The sequence below is a fragment of the Chiroxiphia lanceolata genome, chromosome 1, assembly GCF_009829145.1.
Source record: "Chiroxiphia lanceolata isolate bChiLan1 chromosome 1, bChiLan1.pri, whole genome shotgun sequence".
NCBI classification, from domain to species: Eukaryota; Metazoa; Chordata; class Aves; order Passeriformes; family Pipridae; genus Chiroxiphia; species Chiroxiphia lanceolata.
The window spans coordinates 101,323,921-101,340,270 of NC_045637.1; the positions used below are offsets into that span (position 1 = coordinate 101,323,921).

Genomic DNA, 16,350 nt, shown 5'->3' on the forward strand with positions numbered 1-16,350 from the left:
TACAGTGCTAATTTTCCAAATGTACAAGGGCCTCCAGTAGCTAATCTAGGAATCATATTCCAGACTCTAAGTCCACAAATTAAAAAGACTCCTTTTGGAAGAATAACCGAATCAGGGGTAGCATGTATCTGATAAGGTACCTCTTCCTTGCACCAGAAACTGAAGTTGGAATAAGGTCCATAAGAGGTGACATTAATTAATTCAGGAGGGGCAACATATTTGTTGTGAATGAAGTAAAAACAGAGAGGAGATATGATACTCCCCAAGATTTCTAATTCCTCAGGTCTCTGCCACTGATAGCTAAATGTCTGTCTGTCATGTGAAGTTTTTGCTGGTCTTGTGAGACAATCCAAGAATGGATTTCTAAACTGATCACGGTCATCACACCAGGGGATATACTGATTTCTAAAATCACCCCATTCTCTTGGGGTCCAGGGGATTCCTACCAGACAGGTCTTGAAAGGGTGAGAGGGATCTAAAGTAGACAGACAGATAGAGTCAGTATTTAGTGATTGTGCCAGGTTTAGCCAAACATTTTGGCCAGAGAGCATTACCCAATTTGGAATTGCTGGAGGAGGTGTGGCAAGGGCTCCTGATGTTAAGTCTTTCTGATTTGCTGGTGTTATGCTGCACGCAAAAAACAGGATTATCCCGAAGGTGATGCTGATGGAGGATCGCTTCCTGTAGTTGGTGCTGAATCCGTTGGTGCTGGATCTGCTGCTGGTTGAGCTGGGAGGGAAACTTCTTGGTGGATCCTTACTAGCCTGGACGGTATCCATCTCGGACCTGCTCCTGTGGAGACACAAGCGTGCCCTCTTCCCCAAACAATTAGGGGGACAGGACCGAGCCATTCTCCTGTCAGGATATCCTTGTATTTTACCTTAGCTTCCCCCGTTTTTAATTTTCCAGCTCCAAAATGATGCCCAACAGGTGAAACGTCCTCATGCAGCCTATTTAAAAAATTGAGGACATACAATGCCTTGTTTAATAAACACTCTGATGGAGAGAGACCTACAGGTGTTTTTTCTTGTTTTTTCAGCATATCTTTTAAGGATTTGTGAGTTTTCTCTACTATCCCTTGGCCCTGTGGAGAGTGCGAGAAGGCCTGGGTGATAGTGGGTTTCCATGTCTGTCAAATAGAGATCGACATTCTACAGCCCAATGTACCCCTCTTTTACATCTGGGGCAAAGGCCTGGACGAATGGTTTTTTGTGAATTGGGGTTTTTAAAATGTGGGCAGTTAGCTTTTATATGACCCGGACTTTTGCAATTATGGCATATTATTTTGGAGTGGTCTAAAGCTGCTGCTAAAACTTGGGTCATTTTTTCTGCCATCTGCTGAGTTGCTTCTGCAATTTGGTTGCCTAATTGTGTATTAGCTTCAACTAATTGGTTAGACATTGACACCTGAGCTTGGACTAGGCTATTTGCTAATTTATCATTAGGGCTAATATCTTTACAAGCTTTTACCATATCCATGGGGGTAGGGTCACGAAGATTTCTGAGTATCTGCTGACACTGTGCATTTGAATTGGAGATAGCTAGCTTCAGGAATAGAGCATCTTGTGCTTCTTTCACCTTTATTTGTTTTTCTATAGATTCTTTTAATCGTTCTGCAAAATCAAGAAAAGATTCATCAGGCTTTTGAATTACATTATGGAAAGGTGGAGTTGTTTCAGAGGCATCAGCTACTGATTGTAGTGGCGGTCTGAAAAATAAAAGCTAAACACGATCCCAGTATGGGGGAACTGGAATAGTTTATTGAACACGAGAACATTATTTTAAAGGCATCTGAGGCTGGACATGTTAATGAAGGGGACGAGTTATGTTAATTATGGAATTACACAAGTTTTTACTGCAATTTCTAAATAGTTAATTTTTCTTCTAGTAGGATTACATGGGGGATAGAGGAATTACAGGGGTTTAGACATGGTTTGATACAATCATCTCAAAAGTCTTTTCTGATATCTGCTGGAGCCAGGCTTGATCCATAAGGTAGAACTTTAACAGGTCTTGTGAGAAGGGTCCAGCTCCTTCAGATCACGAGGTTTTTGTCAGCCCTTGTTTTCCTTTGCTGAAAGCTGGGTTTGGGCTCCCACAGATTGTAGTGCCTGTAATGCCATATTTCTGGTAGCAATTAAGTCTTGTTTTGGAATTTTGGCCTGATCTGTATTTGCAGAATAAGGACCCTCACCAAAAAGCATTTGCATAGTAATCTCTACAGGTCTACGTGTAGTGGAACTAGTTTCATGAGCATATTTTCTAATTAAAGCTTTCCATTCATCTAAAAACAATGATACTTGTACCTTATTTAGCAAGGATCTCATTATATCTTTTAAATCATTTGGAGTTAGTACAAAGGCAGAGAATAAAGATGACAAAATTCCCATTGCATATGCTGAACTCAAACCATAAGTTGTTACTGCTTTTTTTGCATCCTTGAGAAGGGGTATGGCTAATGGGTCCCATACTGGGGGTGCACCTGGATTATAACACACTGGATATGCCTGCAAGAAATTTAAGTCATTAACATTACTAGCAATATTATTTATATCATTACAATTATTTGTATGGTTGGTTCCTGTGGAAGAAAGAAAATGGTTAGAAGGAGAAACAGAATTATTAAAATTATTTGTCATATTTGAAAATGGATTATTGGGAGAAAATTTGTTAAATGTTGTTAAGGATTGTGCCTGGTTTGTAGCTGGAAAACTGTTTAATGAGTCTGGTGCTACTGAGTCAGTCACAGCTAGCTGCACACTGTGAGAGGTGGAGGGAATGCTGTCCGTTAACTGGTTGAGTCTGTGATGCTCGGTCGTGAAGGTGTTCTGAAGCTGTGGGTTTCCTTGCGTGTCGCGGCAGGATGTAGCAAGAAGCGGGGGACAGCTGGAACTGCAGGGCAGAAGTTGGTCCGTCCTCGGCGCCGGGCATCGACAGAGGGGGGGGGGTGGTCTCGATGACGTCATCCTGTCCCGCTCGGCATCCGTAGGGAAGGTGGAAGGTCTCGCTGTCGGTCCGGAGCCGTTGGAAGCTGGGAATTCCCCGCTTCCTTTGTGTGACCATGCGGTGGTGACGGCTGGGGGCTGCGCCTGTGAAACTGCCTGGGGAAACTGCAGTTGGTGATCTCCTGCTGAGAGCTGCCAGGCGGGAGGGGCTGGGGCCGGGGCTACACAAACGGCTGGATTTTCCTCGGCACAGTTCTGCCCCGAAGAGTACCTGTGGCAGCTATTCCGTGTTAGGGGCGGTGGAATAAAGTTTTCTGTCACTGGGGTGGTGCCTGGAGCGGTGCTGCTAGTCGGTTGAGGAGGGTCTGGGTTCAGGAACAGCGGGATGGGATCGCCTGCTCTGGGAGGGACAGGGGGTAGGGGGCGGGGAGGGGTCCCGCCGGTGTTGGCCGCGAGCGGCTCCTCCTCCCCTCGCTGCACCGGCAGTCGAGACGGGGGAGCCCGGGCCGGGGCAGGGTCCGCCCCGATGCTGAAGCCCGGGATGGGGGTTGCCGCTCCGGGTCTGATCCGCGCAGGGGGCTGAGGCTGGCCAGGGCCAAAGCCGCCTGCTGTATCAGGGACCGGGTGCGCGGCACCGCCATGCGCTGACCACGGGGGGGGGGGGGTCGAAGGGGTGCCCCTGCCCGCGGCTGCCAGACGGGATCTCCCTCTCCCTCCTCCCCCGTTTCCCGCGGCGACTTCGGTCGCCCCCTTTCTCCTCGACCCAGGAGGGAAGCTGCGGTGTTCTCCCCTAGGGGCTTGGAACTGTTCTGTTGCATTTCAAGTATTGCTAACACGTGAGTCCAAGCTATGCTGGCATGTACTGCTGCTTTATCGTTGGAATTTACAGCCATCCAAATCTGTCTGCCTAGTAGGTCCCAATCTTTAGTCGTCAGACAGAAAGGAAGTTTAAAGTCATTTTTAACCATAACTTTGGAAAGGCATTTTAAAGCTGTTTTGTTAGTCGATTTCCCATTACAACTTAGTAAATTTTTCAAACACTTATAGTGCTCTTTTTCAGTCTTAGAGAGGGGTGCCCCCGTTTTGTTTGTTTGTTTTTTTTAAGGGAATATGCCGGCGCCTGCTCCTACCTGCGGGTTGTGAGGAAGGTTGAGGTATTCAAAACAGACTGCTATGCCGCGTGGTGATGCAGCCTGCTAATACCTTGCTGCTTAGTCGCCGGTCCGTCGTTGGAACACAAACTCGCCCCCGTTTGTGCGTTAGGACTGCTTATATCTTCATAGAAGAGTTCAAACAATCGTTGCCTCACCACGTGGCACCATTTACGACGGATTAGTGGGATGGGGGAGACCTCCAGGCCTTAGGCTGCTAGCCCATTACCTGCGAGGTGAATGCTCTTCCCCCTGCCCCCCAGCACGTGGCCCTGCGACCCCGCAAGGAGCACACAGACCACCAGGGAGGGACGGACGAAAGAGGAAGTTTATTGTGGGTGTGATAAACTGAGAAAATGATTCGAGCTAATTAAGAGAAAACAGTGTAAGGTCAATATGACCTGGAGAGAGAAAAGAAAAACAAATTGTAAAACTTAATTGGGCCCCTACAAAGAGATAAAACAAGTTACCTCCCTTTTACCTTGTGTAGGATTTATAGTGAGAGAATTTTGTTTAGTTAGCTAGATAATAGCACCTTTCTTAAAATTTATAGATAACAAGCCAACATCTGCTGAATGTCTGATTTAACAATATATTATGCTTATAGATAACATTCTTGTTAAGAAATAATGTTTATACTCATGTACCTAACAATGTGTAATGTTTATACTTATGTATAATGAATATTCATGTAGTAGCTGGAAATAAATGTAGAACAACTGTCTTCTTCGGGCATGACAGGCGTTGGGAGTTGTTGAACCCCTTCCCTGATCACCCAGCGCTGAATTTGCTTTTATCATATAATAAATTCTGATTGGAAATTGCCCAACTGGGTTTTCATTTCTCACAGTGGGGTAGGGGTTTATAAGGCTTTCAGGAGGGTCAAAAGGGGACCAATCACAAGTTCAGGGTCACATAGAAAAAACCATCAGGTAAAGGGTCAACAGCCAATAGGAAGGGGTTAACAAGGGACCAATGAGAAACACCGCAGGACACCTTCCCAGGACACTCTGTATGGGAGACAATAGCTTCACAGGGGGTGTCGGGAAGAGGGAGACAGTGACTCTGCAAAAAGGTAAAAGCCATTTGAAAACCTGTTTAAGCCACCTTAAAAACTTCGGTTTCTATAACATTTGAACTGTTTTCATTTTCTTCACTAGTCCATCTCTGACAGGACTTCTTCCATCCTGTATATGACAAATCCATTGCCACATGGAGGTCTTCCAAAAGTTTCCCAAAGAGGACCAATGGAGCACCACAAACAATAGGTACAAATTAAAATGTAGAGAGAAAAGATAAAGCATGGAGAGAGAAAAGACCCTTTTATTTTGGTAGACATTAGATGTGTGAGCCCAAGTCACAGGAGTTCAGTCAGGGACAGGAAATGGGTACCTACAATGATAAAGCCCGAAACCCCTGATAAACACATGAAGGCAGGAATAAGTATGACTTGGTTCCCCTTTCTCTGGGAAACACAGTTGACAAGGAATTATTTATGGCCCAGAAGTGCAAGCTTGTACTGGCATTGACAATGGGCTGGCTCTGGTGCCTTATCCGCATGGGAATAATGCCCTTAGAGACCCATGCATGTGCAGAGATGGGCACTGCCTTGGTGCCACGTGGCAGAGCTTGGGGGGGAAAAATTAGGAGCTGCCATGGAGCTCTTTCTAAACCCTGCATCCCTTGCCATTGAGCTGGACTGATTTAGAGCAGTGTTGAAAGCTGGGAAAGATGGACAGGAGAGCCTGGTACCACCACCCGTGGGGCCCACCCTGGAAGTCTAGGAAGCTTTCTCCCTGTGGAGGTGGCGTACAAGGGCCACCTTTGTGGAGCATGAGCAGCAGTACCTGGCCAAAACGGCCCAAAGGAGTCCTGGCAAAGGGGTGGGCTCAGGGCTTCAGGGGAAGGTAAAAAAACCCCTGGGGACAATTGCAGCCCACCGTAGAATAAAAAAAAAGGCTTTCTCTCCCAAGCTGCAGGACATGAGAAGCCATCTTCATCATGAGGCCTGAGCAGAAGACAGCAGCTCAGCCAAAACAGCCCAAAGAAGCCAAGACCAGTGGTCAGGCTTGATGCTGCAGAGGAAGGCAAAACTCTCTGGGGACCAATGTCAATCTGCCTAGGGAAAAATTCCTTTCTGACCCCAGTGCTTGCGATCAGCTATTCCCTGAGCATGTGAGCAAGACCTGCCGCCTACTTGTCCCCCAGGCTGATTCAACTCCCAGGAGGTGCTCAAGCCCTACTTTGCCTCAACCTGGAGCCATCTCAGGGGCTTCCGAGAGTGGCCACATGCCCCCAATCTAATTGACCTTGAAGACAATTCCTTCCCGTGTCTGGTAGGACACCAGTGGGTGCTCCAAAGCACTGGGAACCCTGGCAACATGTCTTCATGCCATTTCTTACATCTGCTGACCCCTGCCTCTGCAGGGGATGGGAACAGAAAGCTCTGCAGGGCTCCTCCCAAAGGAATCCTCTTGGTCTTGCCACTGCCACCCAGCAGAGAAGGGCTGAGAGCCTTGGGCAGCTCCAGATGTTCTGGATCTTTGCATCCAGCAGCCCTATTCAGCCTCTATCTTCTTCCCTTCTCACCTGCTGAATCCTGTTACTCCAAGACTTGCCTCTGGCTCAGACGCCCCTGCCCATTTGGTGTGCATCCTTGAAAGCCTTCCGATGAGTGAGGTTGCCCCGGATGATGTTGAGAAACCAGAGCAGAGCAGAAGGAACTGGGTGCAGCTGAGGGCATTGTTCTTCTGGTAAACCAGCTGTCCCTCCTGCCCACTCTGCCCTCAGCACCTACTGCACTGTTGGTGTGCAGCTGCAGTGGGATTTCCTGCAGGAGAAGATGCCATGCATATGGCCCTGAGGTTCCAGGGACCCGTGGCCATGCCCAAAAGCAGGTGATTGCCGCCTATGGTGGGGCATGAGGGGAAAGGGAGAAGGCACCAGGAGAAGGGAGAGAAAGCAACACCCAGAGACTGAGTCTGAGAAACAAAACTTTATTTCTTTTTTCTTGAACTAAGGGTTAGTCGCTTCCGCCGACGGCGGGACGGCCTCTTGCAGGGCTGGGGAGGGTCCTGTGGGCCAGAGGCCCTCCTCTTCTGGGGGCGCCGGGGCCCCCCGGGCAAGCAGTCCCTGTCTTGGCCAGGAGGGGAGGGGCTGCGGGTGCAGCCCTGGCCAGAGGGACCTGCTACTGCTGCTGCCTCGTCCTGGGGCTGCTCCTGCTCTGCAGGGGCAAGTGGAGATGGAGAGCGTCCAGGACTTCCACGGAGAGGGGCCTCCAATGTGCTGGTGTCCTCCTCCTCCTCCGCACTGGAGACTGCAGGGCCACGGGAGGAGACCAGGCTGGGGCTGGGAGTCCTCTCACGAGGGGCAGAGGGTCCAGGGCTGGCTGGGGGGCTGTCCTGCTCCTCATCAGTATGGGAGTCCAGGAGGCCCATCTGCCGCCGGATCTGATCAGTGCACCTGTCAGCGGCAACGCTGATGAGCTGGCGCACAAAAGCCTCGGTGTGGTCTTCCAGGATGGGCTGCAGCTCCCGGACCAAGACCTCCTCGTTCAGTCCAAAGCGGCACAGATTTGCCAAGATGGTGCTCTCTGCCAGAGCCTCTTCCCACCAGTGGGCACTGAACAACGCCGACAGCTCCTGGTTCAGCCAGGGCAGCAGAGGCTCCAGGATTTCTGGGGACTCCTGGAAAAACGTTGCCCAGAGCTCCGCAGGGAAGCCAGCTACGTAAATTGGCATCTGCTCCTCATCCGCCTCCTCATCCTCCTGGTCAGCAACCAATGGGTTCGAGGGGTGTTCAAGGACTACCTCCAAAAAGTCTTCCTCTGACCGCACAGAGTAGATGATGGCGTGGATAGCCTGCCTGCAAAGGGGGCACGAGGGCATCTTCTTTGCCCAGCGCACAATGCAGCCCAGGCAGAACACGTGGAGACAGGGCATTATAGAAGCCACCTCTCCTTCAGCCTCACGGCAGACAGGGCAGTTCCACGGTGTCTCCTCGGCCATGTTGCAGCAGGCTGGGGAGAGCTGAGTGCAGGAGCCGTTCCCTCTTGCTGGCGTCAAGTGACTGCAAAATGGTCACTTGCTGTCCCAGGGAGGCAGCGGAAGTTTCCCGCACAGCCTACCTGTGCTACTGCAAGCACTCCTCACAGTACCCGGCTGCCTGAACCAGGCAGGGCCGGGGAAATGGGCAATAATAGCTCGGGGATGAGCACTGAAAGCTGCCAATGGCAACCTCCAACGACTTCGCAGCCTTCCGGTCCTCCCAGGCACGCCCGACAGGACCCCAGGCGCCAGCGAGTCTGAGCCAGGTTCTGCCGGTGCCCAGATACGGGCAGCCAGGGATGAGAGGTCATAGTCTACGGAACGTTGATGTTGCAGCCCACTGCTCCATGCCAACGCCCTCGACAACACACCTTCCGAACCTGGGGCCGTCAGAGCAGGCTTTTCACCCCCTCAGGAACATGGCATCAGGCAAAGAAATGGGCTGCATGGGCCGTGCTGTCCCATCATTCCTTCGTGCCTCTGCCTTTTATAATGATTTGGAGTCGTCAGTCCAAGCACTTTTCTTTTAGAAGAGCAGTACTTGTTACTTTTAAGTTTGTGTGACAGGGAAGGGTGCTTTGTAAATTGGCAACGTGGGTCGGCCCACTAAAATCTTGTGCGATGACGGCCCAAGTTCTCTATTCACAGTGCTGCTTGTCTAGGCCACTGGGAGAGGCAAAGACATCCTGACATTTCAGGCCGGCCTCTGCACAAAGTTCTTGCCAGTTTGGTTTTAAAGTCAGAGTTTTTCCTCTCTACAGCCTCACTGGGTCGGGGGTGATGGGCACAATGGGGTGGTCATGTAAGAGATTGGTTCATCTCTGACTTGCTACTTTGTTTTTACATTGACCGGGGCAATAAACAACTGGTAATTAGTCGCTCCGCCGATTCACAATAGGTGTTAAGGGGCACTTAAGCGCCTTGGGCAAGGCTTCTTTGAACCTGTTAAAATTGCACAAGGGGCAATTAACCACTTCACACTAAGGAAGCTATTTCCATCAGCTGAGGTACCTGGGTGCCAAGTGTAAGTTTTGCAGGCTACCAGCAGTCTCCTCCGGAGCCCAGTGACTTAAGCTGGCGAACGCTGACTTTAGCTCTTGGCAGGGGTGTCTTCATCGACCTACAGCGATGTTTTCGACTGCTTGCTGGCACCCCTGGAGAGTCTCCAACAGAGAGTTGTTACGTTTTCCTGGCTTGGCAGAGCCAGCCTGCCTGGATACCAGCAGCTTAACCAATCGACATCGTGGAAAGTTCTACCCCGAGCCAAGATGGCTAGTGAGCGCCCAGCGGGGGGTATTTTAGGCAGTGCCCAGCGTTGGTTTTGGTCCAGTCCAGCCGGTGTTGTCCAGGGTCCCGTGCTGGCTGCTGGCCCCACTCCTCGCTCCATCCTGCTCGTGTCCCACCTGCCTGCGTCTCCTGTTTGTCTTGGATCCAGTCTGCTCACCACCTCTATTCACAATGCTGCTTGTCTACACCACTGGGAGAGGCAAACACATCCTGACATTTCTGGCCAGCCTCTGCACAAAGTTCTTGCCAGGAGGAAAAGGTTAAAAAACCAACCAATCATTTATCTCCTTGGATCAAGGCCTTACCTGAGCATCCTTAGAGCCATCTCCTATACCACTGGGAGTTGGCCTGGCTGACCCTGGGTTTTCCTGACCAGCCTTTTCTTATTAATAAGCAGGATGGGATGCTTTTTTTAAAAGATTTGTATTTCCACTGGATCCATTAATAACAGAGCCCTGTAAGCCTTGGTTCTACTGTGTGTCACTGTCAGGTTTAAATCTCTGTAGGATGAGGCTACTCCTTTGCAACTGTGCATTTCTCTTTCCTACCTGATTCTTCACAAATTTGGAGACTCAGTATGTAGAGAGACTAGAACCATTGAATCACAGAATCAGGCTGGAATAGAATTATATTGGAAAAGACCTCTAAGGCTATGGAGTCCAAATGCAAACTTAGCACTGCCAAGGCCACCTCTAAGGGATGGGCCTAAGTGCGTCACCTGCAGATCTGAGATACCTCCAGGGATGCTGACTCTACCACTACCCTGGGCAGCCTGTTCAAGCGCTTGTCAGCCATTTCAGCGAAGATATTTTCAACCATTTCAGTGAAGATATTTTCCTGCTTTTTGCTCTGGCGTTTGGAGGACACTGTACCACCAGGTGTCAAGGAAGTATCTCAGTAGGGACAGACAAGAAGTGGGAAAGAGAGGTAGAATTGTTTGAGTGGGCATTTCTGGAGTGTACTTCCCTGGTATCAACACTGTTTATTAGACAAATCTTATTAAGCAAAAGAAAATTTCAAATGGAAAAAAAAATTTTGACTTTGTAAAATTAAATAATATTCACAGCTTAATATTCTTTGAAGTATTTTGCTGTTGCCAAAACTTATCTGTTTCTCCCACTCCCTTCTTACTCGAAATACAAAGCTTGACAATTAAGACAATTTAAGTAATTTTATATGTGGTTTACATAAATTTCCCATTAATTCGGGCACTACTTAGGAGCTTACAGAGAGAAAAGAGTGTCTGTGTATGTCAGTATTGTAGTGCAATATTCTTGGGTAGACTTCCGTAAGTTTAACATGTACTTATACAGTGATATTGCAACAGATACCTTGGGGAAAAAAGGGAAGAGGAAGGGAGGGAAGGGAATTATGCTGCATTTATTATTGGAAAACAGAGATAAACTAGTGAGACAGCCTGTTGGCACCTCTGAAAAGTTAACCCCCATAATTTCTGAGGCAGAATTCTCTACTTTAGGTCTAGGGTTATCATATCACCTTCCCAGGCAGTATCAAGCTAATAAAAATGTTAGCTTTCATTCCACAGTTTGACTGGTGAATGGCATGAATGGTTTTAATTTATTTGCAGAATTAGGAGCTGCTCCAAGAGTAGCAGTTCAGAAGTGAGTGCTCTTGGAGGATGATAGATTTCTTGCAGTAGAAGTACTCCCGTGAATTCGGTTTCCGGTTTCATGTTCTTTGCTATGCTGACCTCTAGGGAAACTTTTCTACAAAATGGTTTGCCAAAGCATTTGTGTGGGGTGCTATTGTGGCTTCAAACCAGTCACAGACCTTCTTATTCTAGGGACCAGGCTTTTGGTGTCAAAGTAGGCCCTCACATGAAGCTGCAAGCTGTTTGCTGCTCCCTCAGGTGGTTGCAGCATGCTTGAGTGACTAAAGGTCTTGGTACATTTAAGCAGGGCTCAGTCAGCAGAGGAAATGCATCCTGAGTTAAGAAAGGGGGTGATTGTTCTGAATATTTGTGAACTTGGTAGTTAAAAATCTGAAAAGACCTCTGTGCTCTGAGTTTGTGGAGGGCAGCATATACTTTTCCATCCATTGCTAAGAATGGATGGAATGAATGAATGAATCTGGTATCATTGAATGAATCGATGGATGAATCTGGTATCAACCACTTAAGTTCTAGCCTAACGGCTTTGGGAAGTATTAATAGTTTGCTTTCCCAAAGGAGTCAGGGTGAGTGGCAACCGTGCAAGTGTCTCCCAGCAGCAGGTAATAAGCCTGCTTTAGAAGAGAATGGGCTTTAAAGCCATGACATTTTGTTTATAACTGACTGCACTAACTCTTCTCAGTGCAAATAGTTCTTGTCTCTTCTATCTTCTTTCCTAGAATCACAGAATGATTTAGGTTGGAAGGGACCCTAAAGATCATCTAGTTCCAACCCCTCTGTCATGGGCAGGGACACCTTCGCTACCCTCAAGCTAAATTTATGGAACACTGTGACTTCCTCTTCTTTGTTATGCTAGACTAACCATGCTCTGCCAGTCTCCCTTGAAATTAAGATCTTGGTTCACTGATGATCTTCATAGCGTTTTCTGCTCTTGTTGTGAATTTGCCTTTCTCTAAATAAGAATGACCAGAACAGAAACTCAGTGATGTAACAGTGACTTAAAGACAGCATTAATCTCTCTCAACCCTTCTGTGTATGACATTTCACTGCATTTGACATTTCACTGGTAAGTCCACTTGTGTCCTGATCAACCAATACACAGGTCTTTATCCTTCTCTGTTTTTTCCAACACTTGAGTTCCCAGATCATAGCAACATTCTTCTGGTTGGGAAGAACAAACACTGACATATTTAATCTAGCCAATTTTTCAACAGAGCCTTGGAAAACATGAATTATTGCACTTCAGTAAATAGACAATCTTAGGGCAAGATACAAATACAGTTGCAGTAAAGAAATAGCAAAAGTAGTAATAAAAAATACTCCTGGACTAAACATGACAGTATATGTAGACACCATATTAGCCTGTATTTTGTAAAATAGAAGACGTGAAAGCATACAGTACTTCAGAGAGTAAGAATAAGATGCCTTCTAAGATTTCCACAATTATCTAAAAAAAGACCCCCAAACCCAAACTCAACCAACGAAAAAACCCCCTCAAGCTACAAATTTTAATTTCTAACTCTCTCTGTGTTTGGGGAAAATTGTACTTGTAGGAGAAAAAGCAGGTTGATACTGGAAGACTGGAAAAAAAATTCAAAGAATTCTAGATACGTGTTGCCACTCAGGAGAGAGTGAAAACTAGACAACTTTTCCCACCACCACCCCCCAAAAAACCCCCCAACCAAATAAAAATCATCCTTAAGGAAAAACGCCTTCCAAGTCAACAAACAAGCCCTGAGGAATTCTGCTGAAAAATAAAGATCCTTAAACTACTGAAAACTTTTCGTATTTCTTTTTATCTTAAAGCTTTTTTATCTTAATACTTAATCTAGACAGTTATGCTGCAGTAGAAGGATGTTGCTAAGAACTTTTTACATATGGTGGCAAAGGCAGGACACAGAAACTTTAAAAGACAGAAGGAAGAAAGTACAACGAAAACCTTAACAAGAAAAAGAAGTGGTAACATTGCCCATGACATGTAGGAACAGTCTCCTCCTTAGTGTATGACCAGCTCAGCATTTATTTTCACCAACTGTATTATACTAACGATGGTGAACAGTTGCTCAGAACAGACTCTTGGGAGCCTTAATGTGCTTTTCCAGATATAAAAAAATATTTGAGTAAAGAATCAGCACATAAGTTGAGCTTTAAAAAAAAAAAAAGTTACCTAAATGTTAGCCCAAGTTTCCTCCACAGGATGGCTGTTAGGGAAGTGCTCTTCTAAGGGCCCCATTTCTAGAGCTGGCATCCAAATACTTTTGGAGCTGATAGTATTTTGGCTAAAACTTTCCAGCTGTTTTTTCTCTAGTGTTTACCACTGTTTTGATGTTCTGACCATACAACAATACCTTGCAAGATATATCTCCAACCAATATTCCTATGTGTCAGAGACTGAAATGGTTAATGATTTATGCATTCTAGGAGACTTTTGCAGGCTTTTGACTTTTCCTCAGATGGACAGTTGGGCCTGTCCCTCCCTCCAGTGAAGAGCCGAGCTTGCAGGCTTTTGACTGTTGCATTGTACCTCTGATGGGCAATTGAAGGTGTCGGGCCCGGGGCAGGACCTCTGATGGCCCATAGGAGCCCATCTCCCCCTCTGCCAGTCTGAAAAGGGGTGGGAACCAGGCCAGACACAGAAACTCTTGCGCAGGGCCCAGGGAGAGGTTGGAGGCTCAAGGCATGGCCCATGACACTGACCATGGATGTAATAACTCATAACTTCTTGGGAGTGTGGGGGCTTCCCTCCTTCACCCCCAGCAGATCAAGGCCACCACTTCAACTGACAGGCATGGAAGCGGCAACTACCAACTGTCATTGCTGGACCCCGTGGGTGGTGACTATAGACATCTGTCCACTCTCAGCTTTTCTTTCCCTTACTCTCCCTTAGCTTTATCCTGTCTTTCCTTTCTCTCCCTTATGCATTTTCCCCCCCAGGGGTTATCCCTGTGATATATAATATAGATGACAACACCCAAAATGCTAACATACCTGTTAAAACAAAATTGTTAAAATAAACCCTACCTCTATATGTTTTCAGACACCGATTATTCAATGTCGTTTCACTCTAATCCACCCCAAGGGAATTATTGATAAGAACCTGGGTTACTCCTCTCCCCTTTTTCTGGGGCGGGTCGTAACACTATGACACAAGGTTTCAGCTTGTTGTGGAACAACCATCTCTTCAGAGTTCCAGTTCTCACACCACTGCAGGTGCCACTGCCAAAGTCTGATCTGGCTCTCCTTTCTCTACTATTTGCTCTTCCCCACTGAGCCTTGTGGAAACAAGTTGTAATGCATCTTGAATTTTCTGGCTCTTTGTGAAGCCAAAAATTGCTTCAAAGACTTCAATGCTTCTGAAGGATTTCATTCTCTGTAAGGGATCTGTCTCAGGTCTGCTTTGTTACGTCAGGCAGGAATCTATGGGTTTCTATAGGTTTCCATTGTCAAATCTTACGCTGCCATCGCTTATTGGCTGACAGCTGCCAACACTGCCATGATTGTTGATGGCAAATCCCCCCACAACCTGGTGTAGCTAATTTCCAGGCAGAGTAAACTCCCTGTCATTAGCAGCTTAGCTTCTAGTTAAGCTTCTCCGACAAGTCACGGGGCTCGCTCCATCAGTCCACTGCTAATGACACAAGTCCTGCAAATAACATATTCCTGCTCCAGAAGTGCCAGCTAATGCTCAGGAGTAAATTAGAAATTGCAGCCTGTGTTGCATTGTCCAGATCTGCCCTGTATAATTATCCACAGTCTCCACAGCTGCCTCTGTGAAGGGTTGTTGCCTTTCTGGGTTCTGTTTTGGGGATTTTTTTTAACGTGCCAGAAGCTTGATGGTGCACTGGCTTTGCTGAGTGTGTTGTCACACATCCTGGAGAACCTCTTAGGAGTCGCTGAACATTCATTTACACAGTGAGCAGTACAGGACCCCAGCAAAGCTGAGAGCAGCCTCCAGGCCACCATGGAAAGATAAGCTATTCCACAACAGCCACAGATGAAATCTGTGAGGCATGGCACATAACACAGCTCCTGGGAAGATGTGAGACATGTTGCTACTGACCCCTACATCCTGCAGTAGTCTCACGAGACACAGCATATTAATAAACATGATTTGGCAAAGTATAAACATGTCACTGCCTAGGTCCGAGCAATCCTCCTTGGACAGGGACCTTCTCTCCTTCACCATCCAATGGGACACTATCAGAGAATGGAGAAAAAAAAGGCGTGGCTGTTCTGCACGTGACACTTGCCTTAAGAGAAAGCCTGAAGGAAAGGGCATGTGTGTGTGCGCATAACTACAGAAATACGTAATGAATGCTTTGATGGCAACGTTTGTAAGAAATGTGAATTGGAACACAGAGGTGAGGGGTGAAGTAAAGTAACAAACTTGTGAAAGGAGGTTTGCTGGAAGCAGATGACGCACAGGACCTGGATAGGAAGAGTGCTTTTGCTTGGGTTTAGAAATGGAGAGGAAATTATTAGATTAGATGGATTCAGGAAGCTGAAATACAACAGCGAAAAACAGGTGGGTTTCTTTGGTTTGGTTCTTTATTTTTGCACAGTTTTACAAAGACAAGTAACCAGTATGTATGTAAGCTAACTAACAACAATTAGATAGCAAGGTGGCCAGAAGACTTTTAACTCCCTAGGGAAAAACAGATTCTGCTTTCACAACGACATTTAAGATGGTATGGCAGATGCTACCAATGGAAGAAAGTCAGCCCAAGAAGGTGAGTGGAGGAACAGGCAGCAGAGTCACAGATCCAGTCCGGAAATTCAGTAAAACCATGAAAAAGCAAAAGGATAGAGAGGGTAGAAAAAGGGAAAAAAGAGCTCGAGACTTCATTACAGTGTGAAATCAGAAATCAAGAAGTTGGGAAGGAAACTTAAAATGTTCTAAGTTTGTTTCAGTACTGTAAGAGAGCAAAAAAAAACCAACAAAAAACTTTTCAGGAAGCAATGAAGTGGCTTCACTGTTCAGAGGTACACATGCCTTCTAACTGGAGGGATTTTCTCCAACGGTGTAATTCAGTAGGAGCTCTCACTCCTCCCTTCCCCCCAAATCAATAAGCAGGGCCTACGCAAAATAAAAGCAGGGAAAACCACCTGGAAAGCGGGGGGTTTCCTACGCTGCCTCCCGCAGCGCCCGCCCCGCTACAGCCCACAGGATGAGTCAGGATGGAAGGGATCACACAGCGGGTCATCTGGTCCAACCCCCCTGCCCAAACAGGATCATCCTAGAGTACATTGCTCAGAGTTGTGTCCAGACAGTTCTTGAGTATCTCCAGTGA

The 16,350-nt window shown here is 47.1% G+C and overlaps 1 protein-coding gene across 1 annotated transcript; it reads right to left on the reverse strand.

Moving 5' to 3' along the window:
- Nucleotides 1-7,079: 7,079 nt before the first annotated feature.
- Nucleotides 7,080-8,472, reverse strand: LOC116791798 (E3 ubiquitin-protein ligase Topors-like). Its single transcript, XM_032698150.1, has 2 exons — nucleotides 8,223-8,472; nucleotides 7,080-8,114 (listed from the first exon to the last, which is right to left on the reverse strand). The coding sequence occupies exon 2, from the start codon at nucleotides 8,101-8,103 to the stop codon at nucleotides 7,093-7,095; it is 1,011 nt and encodes a 336-aa protein (XP_032554041.1). The 5' UTR covers nucleotides 8,104-8,114; nucleotides 8,223-8,472; the 3' UTR covers nucleotides 7,080-7,092.
- Between the last annotated feature and the right edge of the window lie 7,878 nt (nucleotides 8,473-16,350).

Coding starts and splice junctions, on each gene's coding strand:
- LOC116791798 (XM_032698150.1), bottom strand. CDS start 8,103: ATGGCCGAGGAGACACCGTGGAACTGCCCTGTCTGCCGTGAGGCTGAA.